General features: G+C 37.1%; 1 protein-coding gene and 1 pseudogene across 2 annotated transcripts in view; one reads left to right on the top strand and one right to left on the bottom strand.

Annotated features, from left to right (window-relative positions):
• Positions 1-20745, top strand: part of TMEM232 (transmembrane protein 232) — a 144225-nt gene that overhangs the window by 61145 nt on the left and 62335 nt on the right. For both annotated transcript variants that reach the window (XM_036409303.1, XM_045571839.1), the window contains 2 exons: positions 4397-4575; positions 15181-15416. In XM_036409303.1, coding sequence (XP_036265196.1) covers positions 4397-4575; positions 15181-15416 — 415 coding nt within the window. The remainder of the gene's footprint in view (positions 1-4396; positions 4576-15180; positions 15417-20745) is intronic.
• Positions 10930-12052, bottom strand: LOC118702837 (annotated as a pseudogene).

Genomic DNA, 20745 nt, shown 5'->3' with positions numbered 1-20745 from the left:
TCTTCAGTTATTAAATACTCATATTATTTCTTTATTCATATTTAGTTCAAGCCTTATTTTTTTCTAGTTACAAATCCATACTTTCACTTTGCTATTTTACTTGAAAATTAGTTATAATTTTATGACAAGCTACAGGACACTAAAAATTAGCTTTCCCTCACACTCTACTATGTCACAATTTCCAAATAATATTTGTCTTCTTTCTTTCCAGATAGGCTCTTCTACTACATAATTCAATTTTTGCAAGTAATCTCATTATTATTTCAAATTTCTGAGCTTAAAAATGTGTTTTTCCTTTATATTTCATTTCTTCCTTTTCCAAAGAAGTCTTCTCAGATCTTCTCCACAAAGTCTTAGGTTTCTCCTTTAATCTCCAATCTTCTGCTGCTCATCACAGAAAAGAGCTGAAATACCCCACAAAACTCCCAGTTTATTGCTTGAATAGATATAACATTTTATTGAATAACTATAACAATACTATTTTGCTCAAACGTCTACCATTTAATCTGATTCCATTTATTTGTAGCTGTTTTACCTTTCCCATTTCTAATAAGAACTCCACTACAGCTCAATATGAGATCCTCATTATATTCCTTTTCTTTCTCTCTCCTTATATCAATCTCTCTGCTGGGAGTCAGTGGGCATGAGTGAGCTTGGTCCTTGCTGGGTCCCTGAGAAGATGGGACCACCTCCAGGACTGTGGTTGAACTAGTCTGGTGCCTGGTTATGGGACTGTTTCTGGTCTGCAGATCTCATGCCTGTTACCAGGAGTGCGAATGGATTTGGCTCCCACCAGGTACCTGAGCCTCTTCCTGCCAGGTCCAAGGGTGGGTTCTTCATGGGTGGGATCCTGGGTAGACAGGCTGCCTCTGGATTATGGTAGAGTGAAGCTGGGTCAGGTCACAGAGCTGCTTCGGTGTCCACAGTCTGTGTCGACTTACCAAGAGCACCAACAGGCATGGGTGCTCCTGGATCGTTTGATGGATAGGGTTAGTGGCAGACTGTGGACAAGCAGGGCTGAAGTTGAGTTCACAGGAGTCAGGGGTACTTCCATGTCCACAGTTGGGACTACATCACTGGCGTCAGGCCTGATACCTGGGTCCAAACATGCCTTATCAAAGTGGCCCTCCTCAGTCTTGGCTTCCCCTGGTGTTTCCCAACCTCCTACCTGGATCCCAAGGTTTCGCCAAAAGGCATATTTGCTATTGGGTGACTGCCAAATTATATTTCTGGGAGAGGATGAGGATGGGGGGGGGGGAACTTTCTATTCCACCTATTTGCTGACATCATTCTCTCTATATAACTTCAAACATAGCAGTATACTAGTTTTAACTAAGTGTTTATGAGTGAAAATTGTATTTTTAAAATATTGACCACCACCCAAAGTCAAGTCTCCTTTCGTCACCATTTATCCTCCCTTTATCCTGTTTTACCTTTATCCTATTTTATCTCTCCAACCCCCTTTCTCTCTGATAACCACCATATTGTTGTCTGTCTATGAGTTTATTGTTGTTATTGTTTTTGCTTAATCTCTTCACCTTTTTCACCCAGTCCCCCAATCTCCCTCCCCTCTGATGGCTGTCAACCTGTTTGCTGTATCTATGAATCTGTTTTTATTTTGTTGGTTAGTTTAATTTCACATTGTACAGTATACAGTTGATGAATTATAGCATTTTATACTTGAAACCTATATAGTTTTATTAACCAGTGTTATCCTAATAAATTAAAATAAAAAGAGATTTGGCTACTTAATTATATCCTCATATTTGCAGTTTATACTTTCTCTTTTATAGTATGAGACAACAGAAAAGGTGGAAGATGTCTTAAGTTTGGAAGCTGGACATACGTTGTCTTCCATTTCCAAAATTTGTACATACTTTCTCTTCCGCTTCCTCCTCCTATCTTCTAGTCTCCTTCTTTCATGTGAATGGCATAGAAGGTGGGGATTGGAAAGAAAATTACTTATTTAAACTGGAGAGGCTGGGCTGCATGGGACACAATTAGATCAGTCTTTATCTGACTGCACAATGGTAGGAACTTTCAAACCAACTTGAAGCTCACATTCTCTTCTGTTATTCTAAGTATGATATGGACTACATCGCAGGATTGTAATGTGGTCTAGAATAAGGGCATCTAGTAGGTATACCCAAGTATTATATTTATAATAATAGTGATGATGATTGTTAGCCTGAATCATCAAATTCTAGATTGAATTAAGGAAAGTTGAGAATTGTGACTTTTCAAGAAGGGCATTGAGGAGTTCCAATATCACATGGGCTACACCAAAATTTGGGGTGAAAGTACAATAAAGAATTTATTTAGCTTTAAAACTCTTCCATCTCCATTTCTGAACCTTTTCTTCCTCTTGCTCTCTTCCCCACTTCAGTTGTACTCACTATTATCATGGCTAATTAAGTTCATATTCCCTTTAAAACTCTATTATTTCATTTTCCAAATTTTTTTATCCCTTCACTACCTAAATTAGAATTCTCTTTTCCTAAATAGTATTACATAGCAATATACCATCAAAGTAAAGAATAAAGAGAAACTTCTTTTTTTCTGTAAGAGAAATGCATATTTAAAAAGTAGAACTGCATAATTTATATAAATTGCTAATTGGTATTTAAGTTTTAGAAATGTCTTAGACTGTCTTTTCTGGATTCATTATTTTCTTTCCATTATTTCAATAAACTTTGTTTCTGTTATTAGAAAAAAAATCTTACAACCTATAATTAGATCAGAAATTTTCATTTGCTTCTCACATTGTTTTCAAAGTTTTCTTCTTGGTTGAAATGCTATGTTTCATAGATTTTGGTCATTCTTATAACAACCAATGATTTTTCTCCTGTCTTCTGATACTATATAATAAAGAGATAATATGCAAACTGACCATCACTCCAACACATAAGATGGCTGCCACAAGATGGCCATCAGGGAAGGGAAGTTGTAGGGGTGGGAGGAGTGGGGGGACCCCGGCCTTAAAGGGAGGGCAGTTGGAGGCAATCAGGCCTGCAGGGGAGGGTAATTATGGGGGACCTAGGACTTCAGGGGTGATCAGTTCTGGGTGACCAGGCCTGCAGGGGAAGACAGTTGGGAGCGACCAGACCTTCAGGGAAGGGCAGTTGGGGAGGACCAGGTATATAAGAGAGGATAGTTGTGGGGGGGCAGGTCTGCAGGGGAGGGCAGTTGGGGGCAACCAGACCTGCAGGGGAGGGCAGTTATGGGAAACCAGGCCCTCAGGGGAAGACAATTAGGGATGATTAGGCCAGCAGGAAGGACAGTTGAGGGGGTGGGGACCAAGCTAGCAGGGGAGGGAAGGCAATTGTGGGGGACTGGGTCTGCAGGGAGGGCAGTTGGGGAGGACCAGGCCTGCAGGAGAAGGCAGTTGGGGGAGACCAGGCCTGAAGGGGAAGCAGTTGGGGGTGACCAGGCCTACAGGGAAGGGCAGTGGGAGGGGGGCAGGCCTATAGGGGAGGGCAGTTGGGGGCAACCAGGCCTGCAGGGGAGGAAAGTTAGGGATGACCAGGCTGGCAGGGGAGGGCCGTTAGGGGTGACTGGGCCAGCAGGGGAGGACAATTAGGGACAATTGGGGTAGCAGAGGAGCAGTTAGGCATCAATCAGGCTGGCAAGGGATTGGTTAGGGGGTGATGAGGCCAGTAGGCAGAAGCAGTTAGGGGCAATGAGACAGGCAGGCAGGTGAGCAGTTGGGATTGTGAGAGGGATGTCCCAAATTGGAGAGAGTGCAGGCTGGCCTAAGGGACACACCCCCCATGCATGAATTTTGTGTACTAGGCCTCTAGTTTATTATAAAAATTCACCATGGTGGTCTAAGTATTAATATTGCCTTGAACAAATTCCTCTTTACTTGAATTCAAAAGATTTTTTTAGTACCTTGTTTACAATTTACCTGTTTAACTTTGAAATTTGATATTTGAAGCTTAACTTTGAGGTTTGATATTAGTGAGGTGCAGTTCATTTTTTTTATACAGTTAGCAATTTTAAAAGAATATATAATTTTTTTTAAATTAAAGAACTAAAAGCAGTGAAGACTGAAAAGTTCAGAAAATCGGTTCATTCTTTTTCTACATTAGTATGATGAATAAAATTATTATCTTCTCAAACAATATATTTTTTTTAATCCTCACCAGAGGATATTTTTCCATTGATTTTTAGAGAGAGTAGAAGAGAGAGGAAAGACAGAGAGAAATATTGATGTGAGAGAAACACATCGATTGGTTGCCTCCTTCACGAGCCCCTAGCAGGGCCCGAACCAGAGAGCAGTCTGCAACAAGTAACTGCCCCTGTCCAGAATCGAACCCAGGACCCTTCAGTCCACAGGTCCATGCTCTATCCATTGAGCCAAACTGATTAGGGCAGATTATTTCTTTCCAAACAGGTGATGAAGTCATATGGATTGGGTACTACGGCTTAGTGTACAACCTTGTGAAAATGTCATGGGAACTTCGAGGAGATGAGGAACAGGATGGACTTAGAAACCTCATGTGGCAAACATTACGGAGAACGAAGAATCATGAAAAAGATGAGCGGATCCAAAATGCAATAAATATAGCTGAGGTAAGATAAAACTCTGGGGAGTCAATGGGTATTTCTATAATATCATCAGGGAGCATTTGTCCTTTTTAAGGAGAAAGAAATATCCACATTCAATGAGCATCAGTGACACAGTTGACAACATGATTTTTAAATTTTAATGTTGAACTATTTTTAGTTAAGAGGGTAGGCAATCTTCTAATTAAATATTTTGAAGAGGAGTTGATTTTTAGGAATAGCAATTATGTTACTTTGGGCTTGTGCCTTTGAGAAGCATTTACCATGCATTCCAATTGTGAAGGTTAACCTGGGTCTGTGCCTAATTTTCCAGCTTCCTTATTAGTAGTGAATTAATTCACTTTCAAAAGAGTCTCCATTTGGATAGTAAATTATTTAGTTTTCTTATTTATATGTATGTACTTTTTCTTTCCAGAATTAGACAATATAAATTGCAAATCTGGACACACTAACACTAAAATAATTTTCCTTAAAATTAAAAATGTATTGTACAAGTTCTTGTTTTTTCCCCCCCTAGTACTATTTGAATGACATAAAAGTAATTATGAAATTAGCTATATATTTTCATAAAATACAAATATTATTTTCTAGTGATGCTTTGTCCATATGGTAACTATATTTCAAAACTATGCCAAACAATATTTTTCTTCCTGTGTGTTATTTTTGAGCCAGGGTAATTTGTTTGTTATCTTTACACACACTTTTCTCCCTACTGTCACTAAATATTTCTGGTTCTTTCTAGCTTTCATAGATGCAATTATTCTAATGCTCTCAATGCCCTGTTTTCCAATAATAATTATGAGTATTAATTAATGTTAAATGAAAAGAACAAATAAGGAATCCACTCTGTCTATTGACCATCAAAGCATATGGATGGGTTGTTGGCTACACAGAGTAGCTACATTCTACATTTTTAGTAGAAAACAAAATTCAACTCTGCTTTTTTAAAATAATAAATCTTTATTCAGATTATTACAGATGTTCCTCTTTTTCCCCCCCATAGCTTCCCTCCACCTGATTTCCCACCCCACCCCATGCCCTTACCCCCCACCACTGTCTTAATCTTCATCCATAGGAGTAAGATTTTTGTCCAATCTCTTCCCCCACCCTTCAGATCCCTTTTCCCCTGAGAATTGTCAGTCCACTCTCTTTCTATGTCCCTGATTCTATTATATTCACCAGTCCATTGTGTTCTTCAGATTTTTTATTCACTTGATTTTTAGATTCACTTGTTGGTAGGTATGTATTTGATGTCTTTTTGTTGTTCATAATTTTTACCTTTACTTTTTTCTTCTTCTTCTTTCTCTTCTTAAAGAATTCCCTTCAGCATTTCATGTAATCCTGGTTTGGTGGTGATGAACTCCTTTAGCTTTTTCTTGTCTATGAAACTCTTTATCTGACCTTCAATTCTGAATGATAGCTTTGCTGAGTAATCTTGGTTGTAGATTCTTGCTGTTCATCACTTTGAATATTTCTTGCCACTCCCTTCTGGCCTGCATAGTTTCTGTTGAGAAATCAGCAGACAGTCATATGGGTACTCCCTTGTAGGTAACTGTTTTTCTCTTGCTGCTTTCATGATTCTCTCTGTGTCATTTGCCCTTGGCATTTTAATTATGATGTGTCTTGGTGTGGTTCTCTTTGGATTCCTCTCGTTTGGAGTTCTGTGCACTTCTTGGACTTGTAAGTCTATTTCTTTCACCAGGTAGGGAAAGTTTTCTGTCATTATTTCTTTCAATAGGCCTTCAATATCCTGCTCTCTTCTTCTGGCACCCCAAAAATCCAGATGTTGGTATGCTTGAAGTTGTCCTAGAGGCTCTTTACACTGTCCTCACACTTTTGGATTCTTCTTTCTAACTCTGGTTGGGTATTTTTTGCTCCCTCATATTTCAGATCTTTGGTTTGACTCTTGGGGTACATTGATCCACAGTTGAGTTTGTGTATATTCTTCATTTCAGACAGTGTATGCTTAATTTCTGACTGGTCCTTTTCCTATTTTTTTTTTTTTTTTCATTCTCATTAAGGTCCTTGAAGGTCTCTTCAAGTTTCTCAGTGGTTTTTAGAAGATTCTTGCGTAACCTTATGTTCTGAACTCTGTGTCATCCAGTATTTTACTTTCCTCCATATCTCCCATTTGTGACATGCTTCTGTGTCTCTGCTTTGTGGTTGCCTTCCTGTGTTGATGGAGTAGCTTTCTGTGGTAGGTGACTTATAGGGGCCAGTAGCTCAGCTTCCCCCATCACCCAAGGTGGTTGCTCTTGGTACACCGCTTTGTGGGCTGAGTGCAAAGTCTTGGTGTAGTTAAACCTTGATTGCTGTTGGTACACTGGGAGGAATTGATCTCTAGGCCAATTGGCTGTGAGGACCCTCTGTGTCTATAATGGAAGAACTGCTGCACTGGAGAAACACTTATGGGGCTGGTCTTATTTCCATGGGGCTTTGGTGCTCACTGAGTCCTCCTCCCAAATGTGTAACTTATGGATGTGAAGAGTTGAAATCTGGTGCCTCACAATGACCACTTAGTACACTGGCTTCTGGATCTCCAATGGGGTTCAGTTCAGCTACTCTCTGAGGCCACCCTGCAGGAGCTATAGTGAGAACCATAGTCCTCTCCCCCCTGTTTGGAGCTTGGAGGTTTTGGAGCTGTCTGCATCGGGTTGCAAGTTTGCTAGGTTAAATTGCAATAGAGAAGGCCATTCATATGTAAAAGCCGCTGCTTGGAGCTTGGATGTATTTGTAGATTGTGAGGGGCAGAGTCTCAGGGCGTCACTAGACTAGGGTGTGGCAAATAGCAATGGCTGCCAGTAAACCATCTCTGCTTCTCCAGCCACATTCCCGTGTCTTGCATCCCAAAAAAGCAAACATTTATTCTATGTGCAGCTCTGTAAGCAAGCCACTGTCACTTTCTGATCCAATGGCAGACAGTCCAGCTTCTCCCCAGAAATTGGATTTCAGAGAAATTGGGAACTTGTCTCTCTTTGGGTTGAAGAAAGCAATGGTTGCCACCAGCAGGATCCGCTGACAACCCGGATCCACCGCCAGCCTGTATTGTGTGCGTACCCCCGTACCTCAGTTTTTCAGTGCTTGTGCTCTAAATGCTCTTTTCTCTTTCCATCTAGCTGTATAACTTCCACTCAGCCAGCTTTCCCATGGTTCTGGGTGATAGGCATTTTGTCTTTTAGTTGTAGTTTTGAAATTGTTGTGCACGGCAGTAGTTTAGATGTTTACCTATGCTGCCATCTTGGATCTCTACCCTAACTCTGCTTTTTAATCATAAGTCTGATTTAGAATATGGAAGGCTGTGGGGACCCTGTTTAGAGTGCATTGGATAGTCAAAGCCACTCTAAGCCTGGGACTTATTATCAGAATGTTCAAGGCTAAGATACCATATACAGATGCAAGGACTATGTGCAGGTGCACAGCGATCTCACTGTCACTGTGCTCTTCTATAGCCAAAATGAATGTTGTTGTTATTGGCATGCGGCCTTCTTTGTCTAAGGTAGGGGTGTCGAACTCAATCAGAGAAGGGGCCAAAATCTAAAATCCAGCCTAAATCGCGGGCCGAATGGTTTACTGAACAGTCATAAACTGTCATTGTGATGGAAACGCAGCGGAGTGCAGTGATGACAGCGCGGTGCGGGCCACATTGCAAGGCCTGGCGGGACGGATTTGGCCCGCGGGCCTTGTGTTTGACACATGTGGTCTAAGGAGTATAATACATGTCATTGACCAGTCAAAGGGAGGAGAGAAGCACTCAGATGAAGCTGAAGAGTTGGAGCTAGGAGAGAAGCTTAGAGGTAGTTACTGTGTGAGGTTACAGAGAGTAGCCAGTATGCTGGGCAGGAGATATAGGAGAACCTGCTGAGCCAAAGAGGCTAGAGAAGCTGCTGAGGCAGATATCTTAGGTACCACTATGATGTGAGGTGGTGAGTCTAGGGGGCAGCTTGTAGCTGCTTAGATAATAGTTGTGGGTTCAGAGACTAATGCTGCTTTGTGAGAAAGATGTACATGTTAACCAGCCAGTATCCGGCTGCCTGCCTGCACAGAACTTGCTGTGAAGGAGTTGTTTTGCCTGATGGCTATATGGTGTCTGCAATAAAGACTCATTCTTACACACTAACAATCTCTCGTGGCTTCTCTAAAATCCAGTATCTTTGGAGGTCTAGCCCCAGGTAGAGGGGCTGGGACCCGACACCTATAACTAGTGAGTAGCAGGGGTCTTCAAACTACGGCCCGCGGGCCACATGCGGCCCACAGAGGAGTCTGATCCGGCCCGCCAGGTTTTTTGGGCAGTGAGCGCAGCTGAGGTGTTACAGTAGGAATTAGTAGTTCATATAGTCCGGCCCTCCAGCTCTCTGAGGGACCGTGATCTGGCCTCCACTTTATAAAGTTTGAGGACGCCTGGAGTAGAGGATAAAGGAGGAACTTGGACTAACTTCCCAACAGTTAGTACAGTGGGCAGAGTTTGAGAAGGACCTGCCCTGACACAGTCGGGAAGAATTTATTTATTTATTTATTTATTTATTTATTTATTTATTTATTTTTAATTTCTTTATTGATTAAGGTATTACATAGGTATCCTCGAGGAATATATCGACTCTGAACAACTCAGAGCCACAGTGCTGAGCCCTGCTCTAGTTGTGCTCTGATGAAGACTATCCATTTTTCTCTATATTCTAAGTTATTTTTTCATGGAAAAAGATCATCAGAGAGCTGTCTACTTGAACAAATTGTTTTGGATTTCATGGACTTTCCTTTATGCAACTGTGCTTCAGCTTGTTCCTTGGTTTTGAATTGAGGAGCACAAAAAGACATAGAAATAAAGCAGTTATTATATCTATTATAGATATGACCACGATATCACCCAATATCACCTTTATTAGGATTTAGGAACTAAATCTTCCTCAATTTCATGTACTCTTCAAACCTTATTACTGATTTTGTATAAGCGATTCGCTGGAGCTTAAAAAAAAAAGATTCAAAGTTTTGACCAATTTCTAACAGAAATAGAGAACACTATGTATTCATCTCACTCAGTCTTATTGTTATCTTTTTGCTTCCTTTTCTGTTTTCATGACATTTTCAATTATTTATATTATTTCCTGCTTTTTTTAAATCTATTTTTATATGTGACTTCACATCTCAAATGGATTATTCTGTAAGTAAATAAACCAACTCAAATTTGTCATTTCTATAATTAGGATTCTATTTATATGGATATCTCCAGGGCTAATAATTTGGTATAAGGTTGTCTTTTCTTTTTCAGAATTTTAGTAAATGTCTATAGATAACTACATTTGATATTCATAAGTCAGTTAATCAGACATTGCAAATATTTTTTAGAAGCTAGATCCAAGTAAAGACATTATTCAAGCATCAGCACTGAGAATAAAAGAATAAAAGCAAAAGCATAACTAGCTAGTTAGTTTTCAGTGCTCAGTGAGAAGACATCTAAAGGCTGCTTTCATTCATTTTAAATAGTAAATGCATGGTGAAGGCAAGTTTTCCTCAGAGAAAATCTAAATGAGAAATTTCTGAAACAGTTATATTAAATATGTACTGTGCCTAAATTAATATAAGAAATAAGTTTAATTTTTATTAGATACATTAAAAGATACAATTCACTCTTGTTTTATATAAAAGTTATTGCATATATAAATATGCAATTTATATTAAACTTGATTTAATAAATAAAAGTTTGTACTAAATATGTCATTTTTTCTATATCATTGGTAATCCTATTACTAATTATATTATATGCTACCATGTCTTGTATGTTTTTATTTTTATTTTTTTTGCTTTGAAATTTAGAAACAAATTTTATTTAAGAACTGAAATACAGTTCCTAAAATATCAACTTCTCCAGAAACCGTGGCTACACAATAATGCATTGCCTCTATCATGTTAGAATGTGCATTAGACTCAAATACAAAAACCATGAGACAAACCACCATCCTTCAACAATTTGAGCAAAGATAGAATGCCTAAGGAAGAACAAGGATGGGCTGTTTTACTTCAAGCACCATTAAAAAAAGAGCACAAATGCATGGGTTTTTAAGTATATACATTAAGTTGAAGCTTTGGCACTAGGAATCAGGGCATTTTTATCACATAGCAATAACACATAATTAGAAAATTGTGTAATGTCAAAGGGATAGAACAACCAGCATTCAAGCAATGTTGTCAACTATGCAAGAAAATGTTCTACTGAATGTTTCTTTTTCTTTTTTTTTTTTTTTTTGGTCTAATTACTGCATACACTGATAGCAACTTTGAAACGAGAAAAGGAGCTGTACTCCTTCCTCCTTTTATTTTCTGTTTAAAACAAAACAGAAAAACTGAAATATAAGCCCTGTTAAAGACTAAGAACAAAAAGAGAGTTTACAGATACTAGATATGATAGTGAGTGGTCAGTAGACCCTCACAGGGCTTTGCGGTGGTACTCAGCCGAAGCTACTTTGTATCTAATCACTGGCAGTAAACAGAGAAGCAGCATTCTTTGCCAGATATTTTAGGAAATCATGCAAATAGCCCAACAATAATGTGAGGCTCTTCTCATCAAGGGGTGTATATGCCAGCATTGCCCCGATTCTTACGAATTATCTCAATAGGTGTGGTGCTCCATAAACCTGGGACATGGGCACATCAGGGTGAGCCAAGAGGATTTCAGCATACTGGGGCCTCTCAAATTTGTAGAGCAGCTGAGCACCCAACATCACATTGAAATATTCTTTTATTCCTGCAACCACTTCATTCACTGCGTATTCCTTATTGTCGACATTTCCCTGCGTTTTCTTGCCGCTTGCATACTCTTCTAGCATGGCATTTACATTTTTTTTTAGCAGGGAGTTGAAACAGCTGCTTCTGCCTGGTAACTAAGTCCCAGTCCTCAACAAGCCATGGGTTTAATTCTTCAGGAATCTTCACTTTAACTTCCATTCTATTCTTAAATGCATCCTCACTTTCAACAGTGGGGTCAGCCCGGGCTCTTTTCTTCCAAGGTGGCTGAGGGTCTTCGCTGGTACTACCACCATCCCCGTTTCCAGGAGTCTTCTGCTTGTTCTTTCTGATCTTACGGATGCAGAAGGGGGATTCACTGCAAAGCGACCCCTCATCTCCCTGGGAGGGCTGGTTCCAGATTCTTCTGCTGTGGACCAGCTGTCTTCTTTTCTGATGAGGCCCCTCTCATCTTACTTCTCTGCATATTGCTTCTAGTTGGTTTTTTGAAGTTGTCTTCTTCTGCAGATTGTTGTCCACGAGTTTGAGAACCCTGCTTTCTTGGACTCATTCAACCCTGTTTCTATTTCAACCAATAATCCTTTCTTCTTAGTCTTCTAAGAACTTCTAGTGCTTTCCTAGATAGAATTTTACAAATCTTCTGAGAAGGTATGGAAGGATGAGGTGGGAGACAACCCAAGATTCTGTAATCAGGATCAGGCCTTCTGATCCTTACCCTGCAGCAAACAGCTTTTCTGATAATGGCCTAAAATGGGAAATCCACTTTTTCCCAGCAGCGGATGTGTGATCACCACCGTCCCTCCAACAGCTATAGTCTGTTTTTAAATTATTGTTATATCTTTTTGTAAAATCTGATGCTTAATAGAGAATAGAAGAGAGGTGAGATATTTAATAGATTTTAAATGAAAAACAGGTCTAAATAGATTCCTAAACATGAGCCCTTCAACTGACATACGCAATATAAACCTAACTGTTGCCTGAGTATCTGGGAAAGAAATAAAAAATGCCATATACTCACAGTGGCATAGTAAACAAATGTTAATTGATGTGCTTTGTTTGAAATACTTCCAGGGAGACTTTCAATGAGCAAGGCTCTTCTGTATAAGCAATTCAGCAGCATATGTTGGCACACCTAGGAAAAGTCATCATGTATAAATGCTTTATGCCATCTGGTATATGACCTAAAATATCAAAAAGAAATATGTACAGCTTAAGTGAATAGGTGACTTTATTTGGAGTACTCATCAGGGAAAGCACTTTGTGGTTAACATTTCATGGTGAGATCTTTAAAATAAAATTTGTTTTCATTCATAACAATATTTCCATACTTTGAATGTACTCTATAAAGCAGCAAAATAGAACAAACAACACTATTAGTCTCTTTTCTCTCGGTACCTATCTCTTTCCTCCTTCACATATGCCTCCTCTTTTGATATAAATGGAAACAGTGTGGAAAGGGAGATGTATTTTTTGAACAGCAAAGTCCATCAACAGAACTCCAATGTAACAAATATATTGTTTAAGATAATAAAATATTTGTAGAGCTTTTATAATGCACCAAGCACACTGCTAAGTATCTACATATATAAAACCCTAATATGCAAATTGAATCGCACACCACCAAACAACTGGTTGTGGTGACGTGTGCTGACCAATAGGGGGCACGTGCAGAACATGGCAGGCATTTGCAGCAGAGCACTGAACATGGTGGGTGGGCGTCAGCTGCAGTGGGATGGATGGAGTGAGCAGGAGCGCCAGACCAAGGCGGGTGTGGGTCTCTATCATTGGGGTGAACCGTGGTAATTACTGAAAATTCTTTGCTACCACAGACTTTGAGCAGTTAAATAATGTCCTCAAAATCAGAATTGGTACTAAGTGTCCTGGACACAGTTTAATTTGTTGTTTCACATTGACTGCTTTTTTCATGATTTTGACCTGATTAATAAGATACACAAATGGAAAGAGTATAAACATAATTTTATGCTGATTCAAATATCTAGAGATAATTAAAATAAAATATATTTTAAGAATACATATATTTCAATGAGAACTTCTGATTATGTTCTTTTTCTAAAACATGAAAAATAGGTTTTCTTTATAAATTTTAATAATGATTTTCCAGCATTTTGAGACTTTCTTGAGTTTTCATTTCATATTTTGGTGCTTACCTATTTGCATGATTTTCACTCTATCCTGTATAATATAGAGCTAATATGCAAATTAGACTAAACAGCTGAATGACTGTCCAGACAACATTCTGGACAACCTTCTGGATGAAGGTGGGGGCTGTGAAGGCTGGCTGAGGCAGCCGGAGCTGTAAGGGGCTGTGAGGGCTGGCTAGGACTGCAAGCCCCTTGCACAAATTTCGTGCATTAGGCCTCTAGTTTTTAAATAATTTTTTTTGCATGTTACTTCCCATCTTAAGTAATCCATATTAACTTACCTTCCTTTTCCTATTTTCCTCATTGCTCTAATCCTTTATTTTTTTTTTCAGTCTTTATTATCAGATAGAGGCCTGGTACACAAAATTTGTGCACTTGGTGGGGTGGGGGGAGGTCATCCCTCAGCCCAGCCTGTGCCCTCTTGCAGTCCAGGAGCCTAAGCTATCAGTCAGATATCCTTAGCACTGCCATGGAGGCAGGAGAGGCTCCTGCCACTGCTGCCACGCTTGCCAGCCATGAGTCTGGCTTCTGGCTAAGCGGTGCTCCCCCTGTTGGAGGGCACTGACCACCAGGGGGCAGCTCCTGTGTTTAGCATCTGCCTCCTGGTGGTCAGTGTACGTCATAGCAACTAGTCAGTCTGCTGTTTGGTAGATTTTCATATTAGCCTTTTATTGTATAGGATTGTTCTCATTTTTTCCCCACAATAATTTTGTCTAAATATGCAATCGTTAATACTTAAACAGTATTTTATTGAACCAAGCCTAATCTTGGAATCCTAAAGAGGTTTAGTTAGTTGTTCATGTGCAAAAAAGATCAATAGACATATAAAATGAATCCTTAGTGACTGGTAATAAACTGCATGAAGATAGCTATAATTGAATAAAAAATGTAAAAACTTAAATGCAAGGAGGAAGTATATAATTTATTTGTGAGAGAGAATTCCTAACAGAAACCTATTCTGAACATTATAAAAAAGTATAATACATGACATTTTGGAACTTATATTTTTATTTGTTATTTCCAATTTCAGCCAAGAAAAATATGCCTTTAGATATCTCAAAAGAAGATGTAATATAAAATCTGTCATGAACATTATTGAACATAAATAGGAAAATACAGAAAATAGCTCTTTCCTGAGTAAAGATTGGATAAACATTGTAGAATTCTTATATTATGGTTTTTCGTTGTTATTAGAACATATTAAATTTAATCTAAATCTAAATTTAATCCGAGAACATCTTTAATGTAAATTAAATACAAAGCCCTTTTTGCTTTGTTATTTAACACAAATTTTGTTCTATAGAAATTTTCTGTTGACTTTGAGGAAAGTTTAGATTATACATAGAGAAATGAAATTCTTATTTAACAAAATGCATATATTCAACTGCTTGTTTCATTTCTTATTAAATAAATATATAGATGGCTATGAAATTCTTGTGTGGGAAGTATGCAAATTTAAAATAAAAATTATGTCACTATATTCAAAAATTTTATTTCAAAATTTCATTCTTAATTTTGTATGTCATTGAAAATGGTAATTATTTTAATTTGGGGGGGGAACTATTATTTTATAAAGGCTATTTTTATTTAACAGAAAGACTGCAACATTAGTCAAAGAAAACATACATACATTTTACCTTTTATTTAATAATATATCATTTTCCCTCTCATTTAATGCTATCTTAACTGGTTCCTTTTTCTTTTCTTTTAACAGGCTGAGATAAATGATCCCACAGATCCTTTTATTATTTACAATATAAAAGTTTCATCAGAGGATGAAATTTTCTCCAAATATATAGGATGGAGAGTTGCCAACATACTTTCCAAACTATTCTTCCCTTCTCCCGATATTCTTCCTTTGAAAAAACCAGAGACAAAACCTCATAAAACAAAATATCTGTATAAAAAGCAAGATTCTATGAAGAAGAAAGTTCTACATTTTACTGTAAGGTAAAGTAAAGCACTATTCAAAATAGTCCTGTTATTCTAACGCATTATATTTCAAAGTCATAAAATTATTTATAATCGTGTGCCACATTATCTAACTCAGTTTCTTTTTTAAAAAAAATTCAAATTCTGGCTCTAGCACCTCCTAGGTTTTCTATCAAAAACAAGTACTCCCTTTTCAAAAATTATTTTCTCATATTTAAAATAGGTATTATTATAAAATATAAATCAATGTTTTAATAAAGTGAAAGCTTCCCCCTCATTACTGACCTTCATTTGCCTAGTTTACCCCCACTTCCCCTTACCATTAATTGCATGTGAATCATTCCAGGTTTTACACAATCTATAAATATAAGAATTATAAGTAAATTTTAATTTTTTTCTCAATTTTTACATGAAAGTTAGTATACTAAGCATCTGTTGCATTTTTCACTTAATCTCATTTCTTAGAGAACTTTCCATGTGAGCACATAGAGCATTTTATTATTTTTTAATCAGTTATGATATTTTCCTTAGTTAGGATGCACTACAATTTATTGAACCAGTTGCCTTATGGTTGGCATTTGGTTGTTTTTGATTGTCTACTGCTATAGACTACCACAAAAGTAAACTTTCACATAGATATATTTTTCAATGTGGAATAACTGTCTGTAAGATGAATTCTCAGAAGTGTAACTGCTGTGTCAGAGGGCATATGCCTTTGTAATGTGGGTAGATATTTCCAAATTGCCTTTTAGAGGAGTTGTGCAAATTTAATACATCTTAGTGCCTGTCAATAAATGAGACTGCCTAGTTTTTCTTTAGTATTCCCAACAGATGATGCTGACAAACTTTTGGGTTTTGACATTCTGAAAAGTATAGTTTTTAGAAGCTTTCATTTTTGTTTTTCTTAAGATGAGTATTTCAAACACCTTTCATATGTTCTAAGCCTTTTGTTTTTTCTTTATATGGGAATAACTCCTATTTATTTTGTCCATTTTTCTTTTGTGTTTTTGTCTTTTCTCTGCGTTGTAAGAACTATTTGCCTATTAATCAGTGTCCTTTTGTCTATGGTAAGAATTACAAATGTTTATTTTTTGCAGCATTTTTTATTTATCTTTAAGTCTTGTTTATATTTTGTTGCAATATAGTAATTTTCCTACATAATAAAATTTATCAAGTTTCACTATGGCTTATGCATGTTTTAGATTAAAAATTTGTCACACTGTCTCCTGGTACTTTTAAGGACTCATTTTGAATATTTTTAATCATTGGTCTAATGGAAGGGTTTTGTTGTTGTTTTGGTGTGAGGGATTGCTCCATGTGACCATTCAATTGTCCCAGCAATATTTATTGTCATCTATCCTTCTTCAATATTTTTATTTTAAATGCTATCTTAATTAAAAACTAAATTTCCACTTATTTTATTTTTCTATGTTTTAAAATAATTTCAGTAATTTAAATAATCTACTTTGTCAAACTTTGGTAAATTCCCTCTTAGGCTATCAGTACCTATGCTTCTTCTAAGGGTAGCTCTTTGTCAAAATTTTCCATTTTATGAGTATTGGCAAGGCTGTTATTCAGTCATAATGTGCAAGAACAGGTAGATTATGGCTCTTCTCATACAATTATTTGGAGTGTCAATACTGAATACCCATCTCTTTTGAACTTTCTCTTTCTTCTTAAGACAATTTTAGCATATTATGCTTTCATTGAATATTATTTATTTCACTCCATTTTTCAGAATTTACCTAGCCATAATTGAACAAAGTAGTGTCTTAAGTTTCCTTTCATTCTCTCTGTTTCTGTGGTTATTCTCCTCTTAGACAATTGTTATTCTGTAAATCTGCATTTTGTCCCTTTATTTTCCTTTATTCATTTATTTAGTGTTTTATCTATTTTATTCAATAACCCAGATTTTGGATTCTAATTCATGTATGTTCTTATATCTATGAATCTGTTAATGCTTCTATCCTTTGATCTATTTTGTGGTTGATTTTCTAGTTTATTGAAAAAGATGCTAAATCATTTGGGAAATTTTTTCTTAGCCTTTGTTTAAATCATTATGTGAATTTCCAAATCATGGGACTGTTGCTGCCCAATTATTGCAGGTATAATTATTGGATGAAACAAGATTAGTAGGCAGGCTTTTCTTTTGTGCAGAGTCAACAGAAAAATAGAGATGCTTGAGGGAAATTTTTACATAGATGTAAGCATTAATTTTTTTTAAATCAATGAGGAAGATTTATAAATTTGAGATCAAGTAGCACATAACCTGCACTTTAGTAGTCTCAGATACAGAAATAAACATTTAAAATTATTCTTCAACATATATTATAAATATTTATAAAATTGCAATTTGATCTGCTGGTCAGTGGGGCTCAGTAGTTAAGCATCAACCCATGAACCAAGAGGTCACCAATTTTATTCCTGGTCATGGCACATGCCCATTGCGGGCTCAATCCCCAGCTGGGGCATGCAGGAGGCAGCTGATTGGTGATGCTTCTCTCATCATTGATGTTTCTATATCTCTATCCTTCTCTAAAAATCAATAAAAAAATACAAAATTGCAATGTGATCAGGGTACAATGGAAATGCCAGCTTTAAATGTCATGGGTATTGAGATTTACTTTTGAATCCCCAAATATCTCCTGTATATTCTTAAGGATCACAGATTTGAAGAAAAATCAATCTGGAACCACAATGAGAGGACACTGAAAGAGTGTACTTTGTTTTCTCATCATGGTCAATTAAAGGAAGGGAAGAAAGAAACTAGAAAAATAGAAGAAATTAGATATTATCAAAAGGAATTTAAACATACAGCAAAGGAAAGGGACAGATGGTGATGAATGGTGCCTGCTGGGACACAGGAAAGATAGAGAAAAGGAGACATACTGGGAATGCTTAAAACAGTAGTACGGAGCAATAAAAGTTATAAGTAGAGAAAAATATAAAAGAGACCAAAAGGAAAGGAAGAAGGTATAAGGGGAAAGTCGGGCACAATGAGGATGAAAGGTACAAATAGAGGGATAAACACAGGGTTTTGGAGAAAGAGAAGAGAATGTGCAAACTCAGAGAAGAGCAAAAAAGAGTGGTGAGGTTAAGATCCAAAGACTCTTATAGGCTTTTAAAGATTATTAAAAAGCTTCTCATCAGAGCTTATAGTTCATTACCTAAATGATAAGCATTCATCACTGAATAAATATTTGAATAAATATTATCTCCTTATCCATTTTATCACAGCTCATAATAAGACCTAGCAATTAAACTTAAAAGTCTCTGGCTCACATGAGAATACCAGGGGCACAGTAGCCTGAGCATCTCTAGCAGAAGCTCCTCAGTGTGGCACAGCTCCCACAGCGATTCTCACATTGTACCATTCATGCTGTATTGCATGTCAGCAGTGCCCTTGGAGTTGTGCACATTTCCAAGTGCAGTTGGTGCAAACTAATCCCTGGGTACAAAAGAGGTGACTAGAGTAAGGCTATAGCTCAATGACATCAAGTCAAAGTCTAGGTCTGGCCTGGTTAAATACTCTCTGTTGTCTATTAAAGTATGAGGTATTCCAGCCAGTATGGCTCAATAGTTGAGCATTGACCTAGGAACCAGGAAGTCATGGTTTATTTTCTAGGCAGGGCACGTGCCTGGTTGTGAGCTCAATTCCCTGTATGGGGCTTGCAGGAGGCAGCTAATCAATGGTTCTCATCATTGATGTTTCTATCTTTCCACTTCCTTCCTCTTTGAAATAAATAAAAAATATATATTTTTTGAAAGGGTATAGGATATACCTGTTTTTTAAAAAGTTGTTGGAAAGCAAATTTAAATGTAAGCTATGCATTAAAAAAAGAAGATGACGTCATTGGCTCACTAAACAATTGTGGGGGGAAAAAATTTCCCCCATTTGCTGGATCCTCCATTTACTTAATGACTTCATAGCTAACCCCTTTTGTTAATTCTCCATCTTCCATGTCCAGATCCACATACTGGAATTAATACAATTAATGCACATCTGAGAATGTTGAAGTGCATAGGTAGAGTACAAAGACATAATGTACATTCCTTTGTATATTAAGTTCTTTTTCACCTCTTAAAGGTCTTCATGCATAGTGTCAGATCACCAATTCTTCTAGTATTCCTAGGAATCTCTACTTTGTGTTTTCAACCAATAGCAATGTGAAAGTCTACAAGAAGGCCAATATTTAAGGACTGGAATATAGGGCACATTTAAGAGGCAGGAGGAAAGAAAACAAGATAGGATTCCTTATTGCCTTGGAGCACTAGCATACTTATTTCAGGGTGAAGATCTGAAAATTTACTAGCAAAAAGGAAATGGAAGCTTGCTTTTTCAAGGGTGGCAGAATGCTTCCCTTATTAATGAAACATCTGCTACATCTCATGACCTATAATTTTCTCAAAAAGCATTTTTTCTCACTTGTGTTTTTAGCCTATAAAATTATTTGAAAGCAGTTCTTTCTTTTATATGTTGGTAAACATATATTTTGTTCTAAATGACTTGCTGATTTTACTTCTTTATAAAAATGTTCAAAAGAAAATGTATTATTTTGCTTCTGTACATTGAATTTTTGGGTTTTGCTTTAAGTTAATGCACCATGCTGCTGGGTACATGCTCTTTTTGCCCCTCAGCAGTTCTTTAAAAATGAAAAAATCATTATGGTTCTTCTCTATATCATAAAAGCTGCAGCCAAAAAAACAGGCATATAATACTTCTTCAAAGCATAGTATTTTCCTTTCCTCTCTTTGTCAGTAAAACTATCTTAAATTTACCTTAAGGCTGAGATTCAGAACTCTGAAGACCAAGTTGCCATACCTATAATTTTTGGTCATATAGCTTCTGAGGTTTCTTAAGTGTATTTTCTAAGATTATATCTTGAATTGCTAAAAACTCACAAACAACTTTTTTGCACATATGTAAAGACTAGGAGAATACTAGCTTAAAACTTTATTTCTTATCATGCTTAGTTTGCTGGAAATTTTATGTTGGAAGACTTCATTCATAAGACCAGCACCTGGAAGAGAGACCAGGGGAAACTGGCAAAAATGGACTGAGAACATCTGTTGTCATTTAGGCAGGAAATTTTACATGACGGACTTCATAAACAGGATGGACAAATCCCAGGTTACTGCACATCCTCTGTATCTTTTTTTTTTTTTTTTTAATAAAATAAGCTAATTCTCAAGTAATAGAACTAGGTGTAGCATATATTTGCTGAATGGAGACAGGGTGGGAAAAGGTAATACCACAATATCCCAGGAGAGAGGTTAAAAACAGGCTTTATTGAAGAGACTTATTCTCGGCAAAAAGAGGTGCATGATCCTCATTTCTTATCTTATT

The sequence above is a fragment of the Pipistrellus kuhlii genome, unplaced genomic scaffold (genome assembly GCF_014108245.1).
Source record: "Pipistrellus kuhlii isolate mPipKuh1 unplaced genomic scaffold, mPipKuh1.p scaffold_m20_p_4, whole genome shotgun sequence".
NCBI classification, from domain to species: Eukaryota; Metazoa; Chordata; class Mammalia; order Chiroptera; family Vespertilionidae; genus Pipistrellus; species Pipistrellus kuhlii.
Note: the sequence above shows the minus strand (reverse complement) of the source record. Positions and strands in the feature narration are given on the sequence as shown.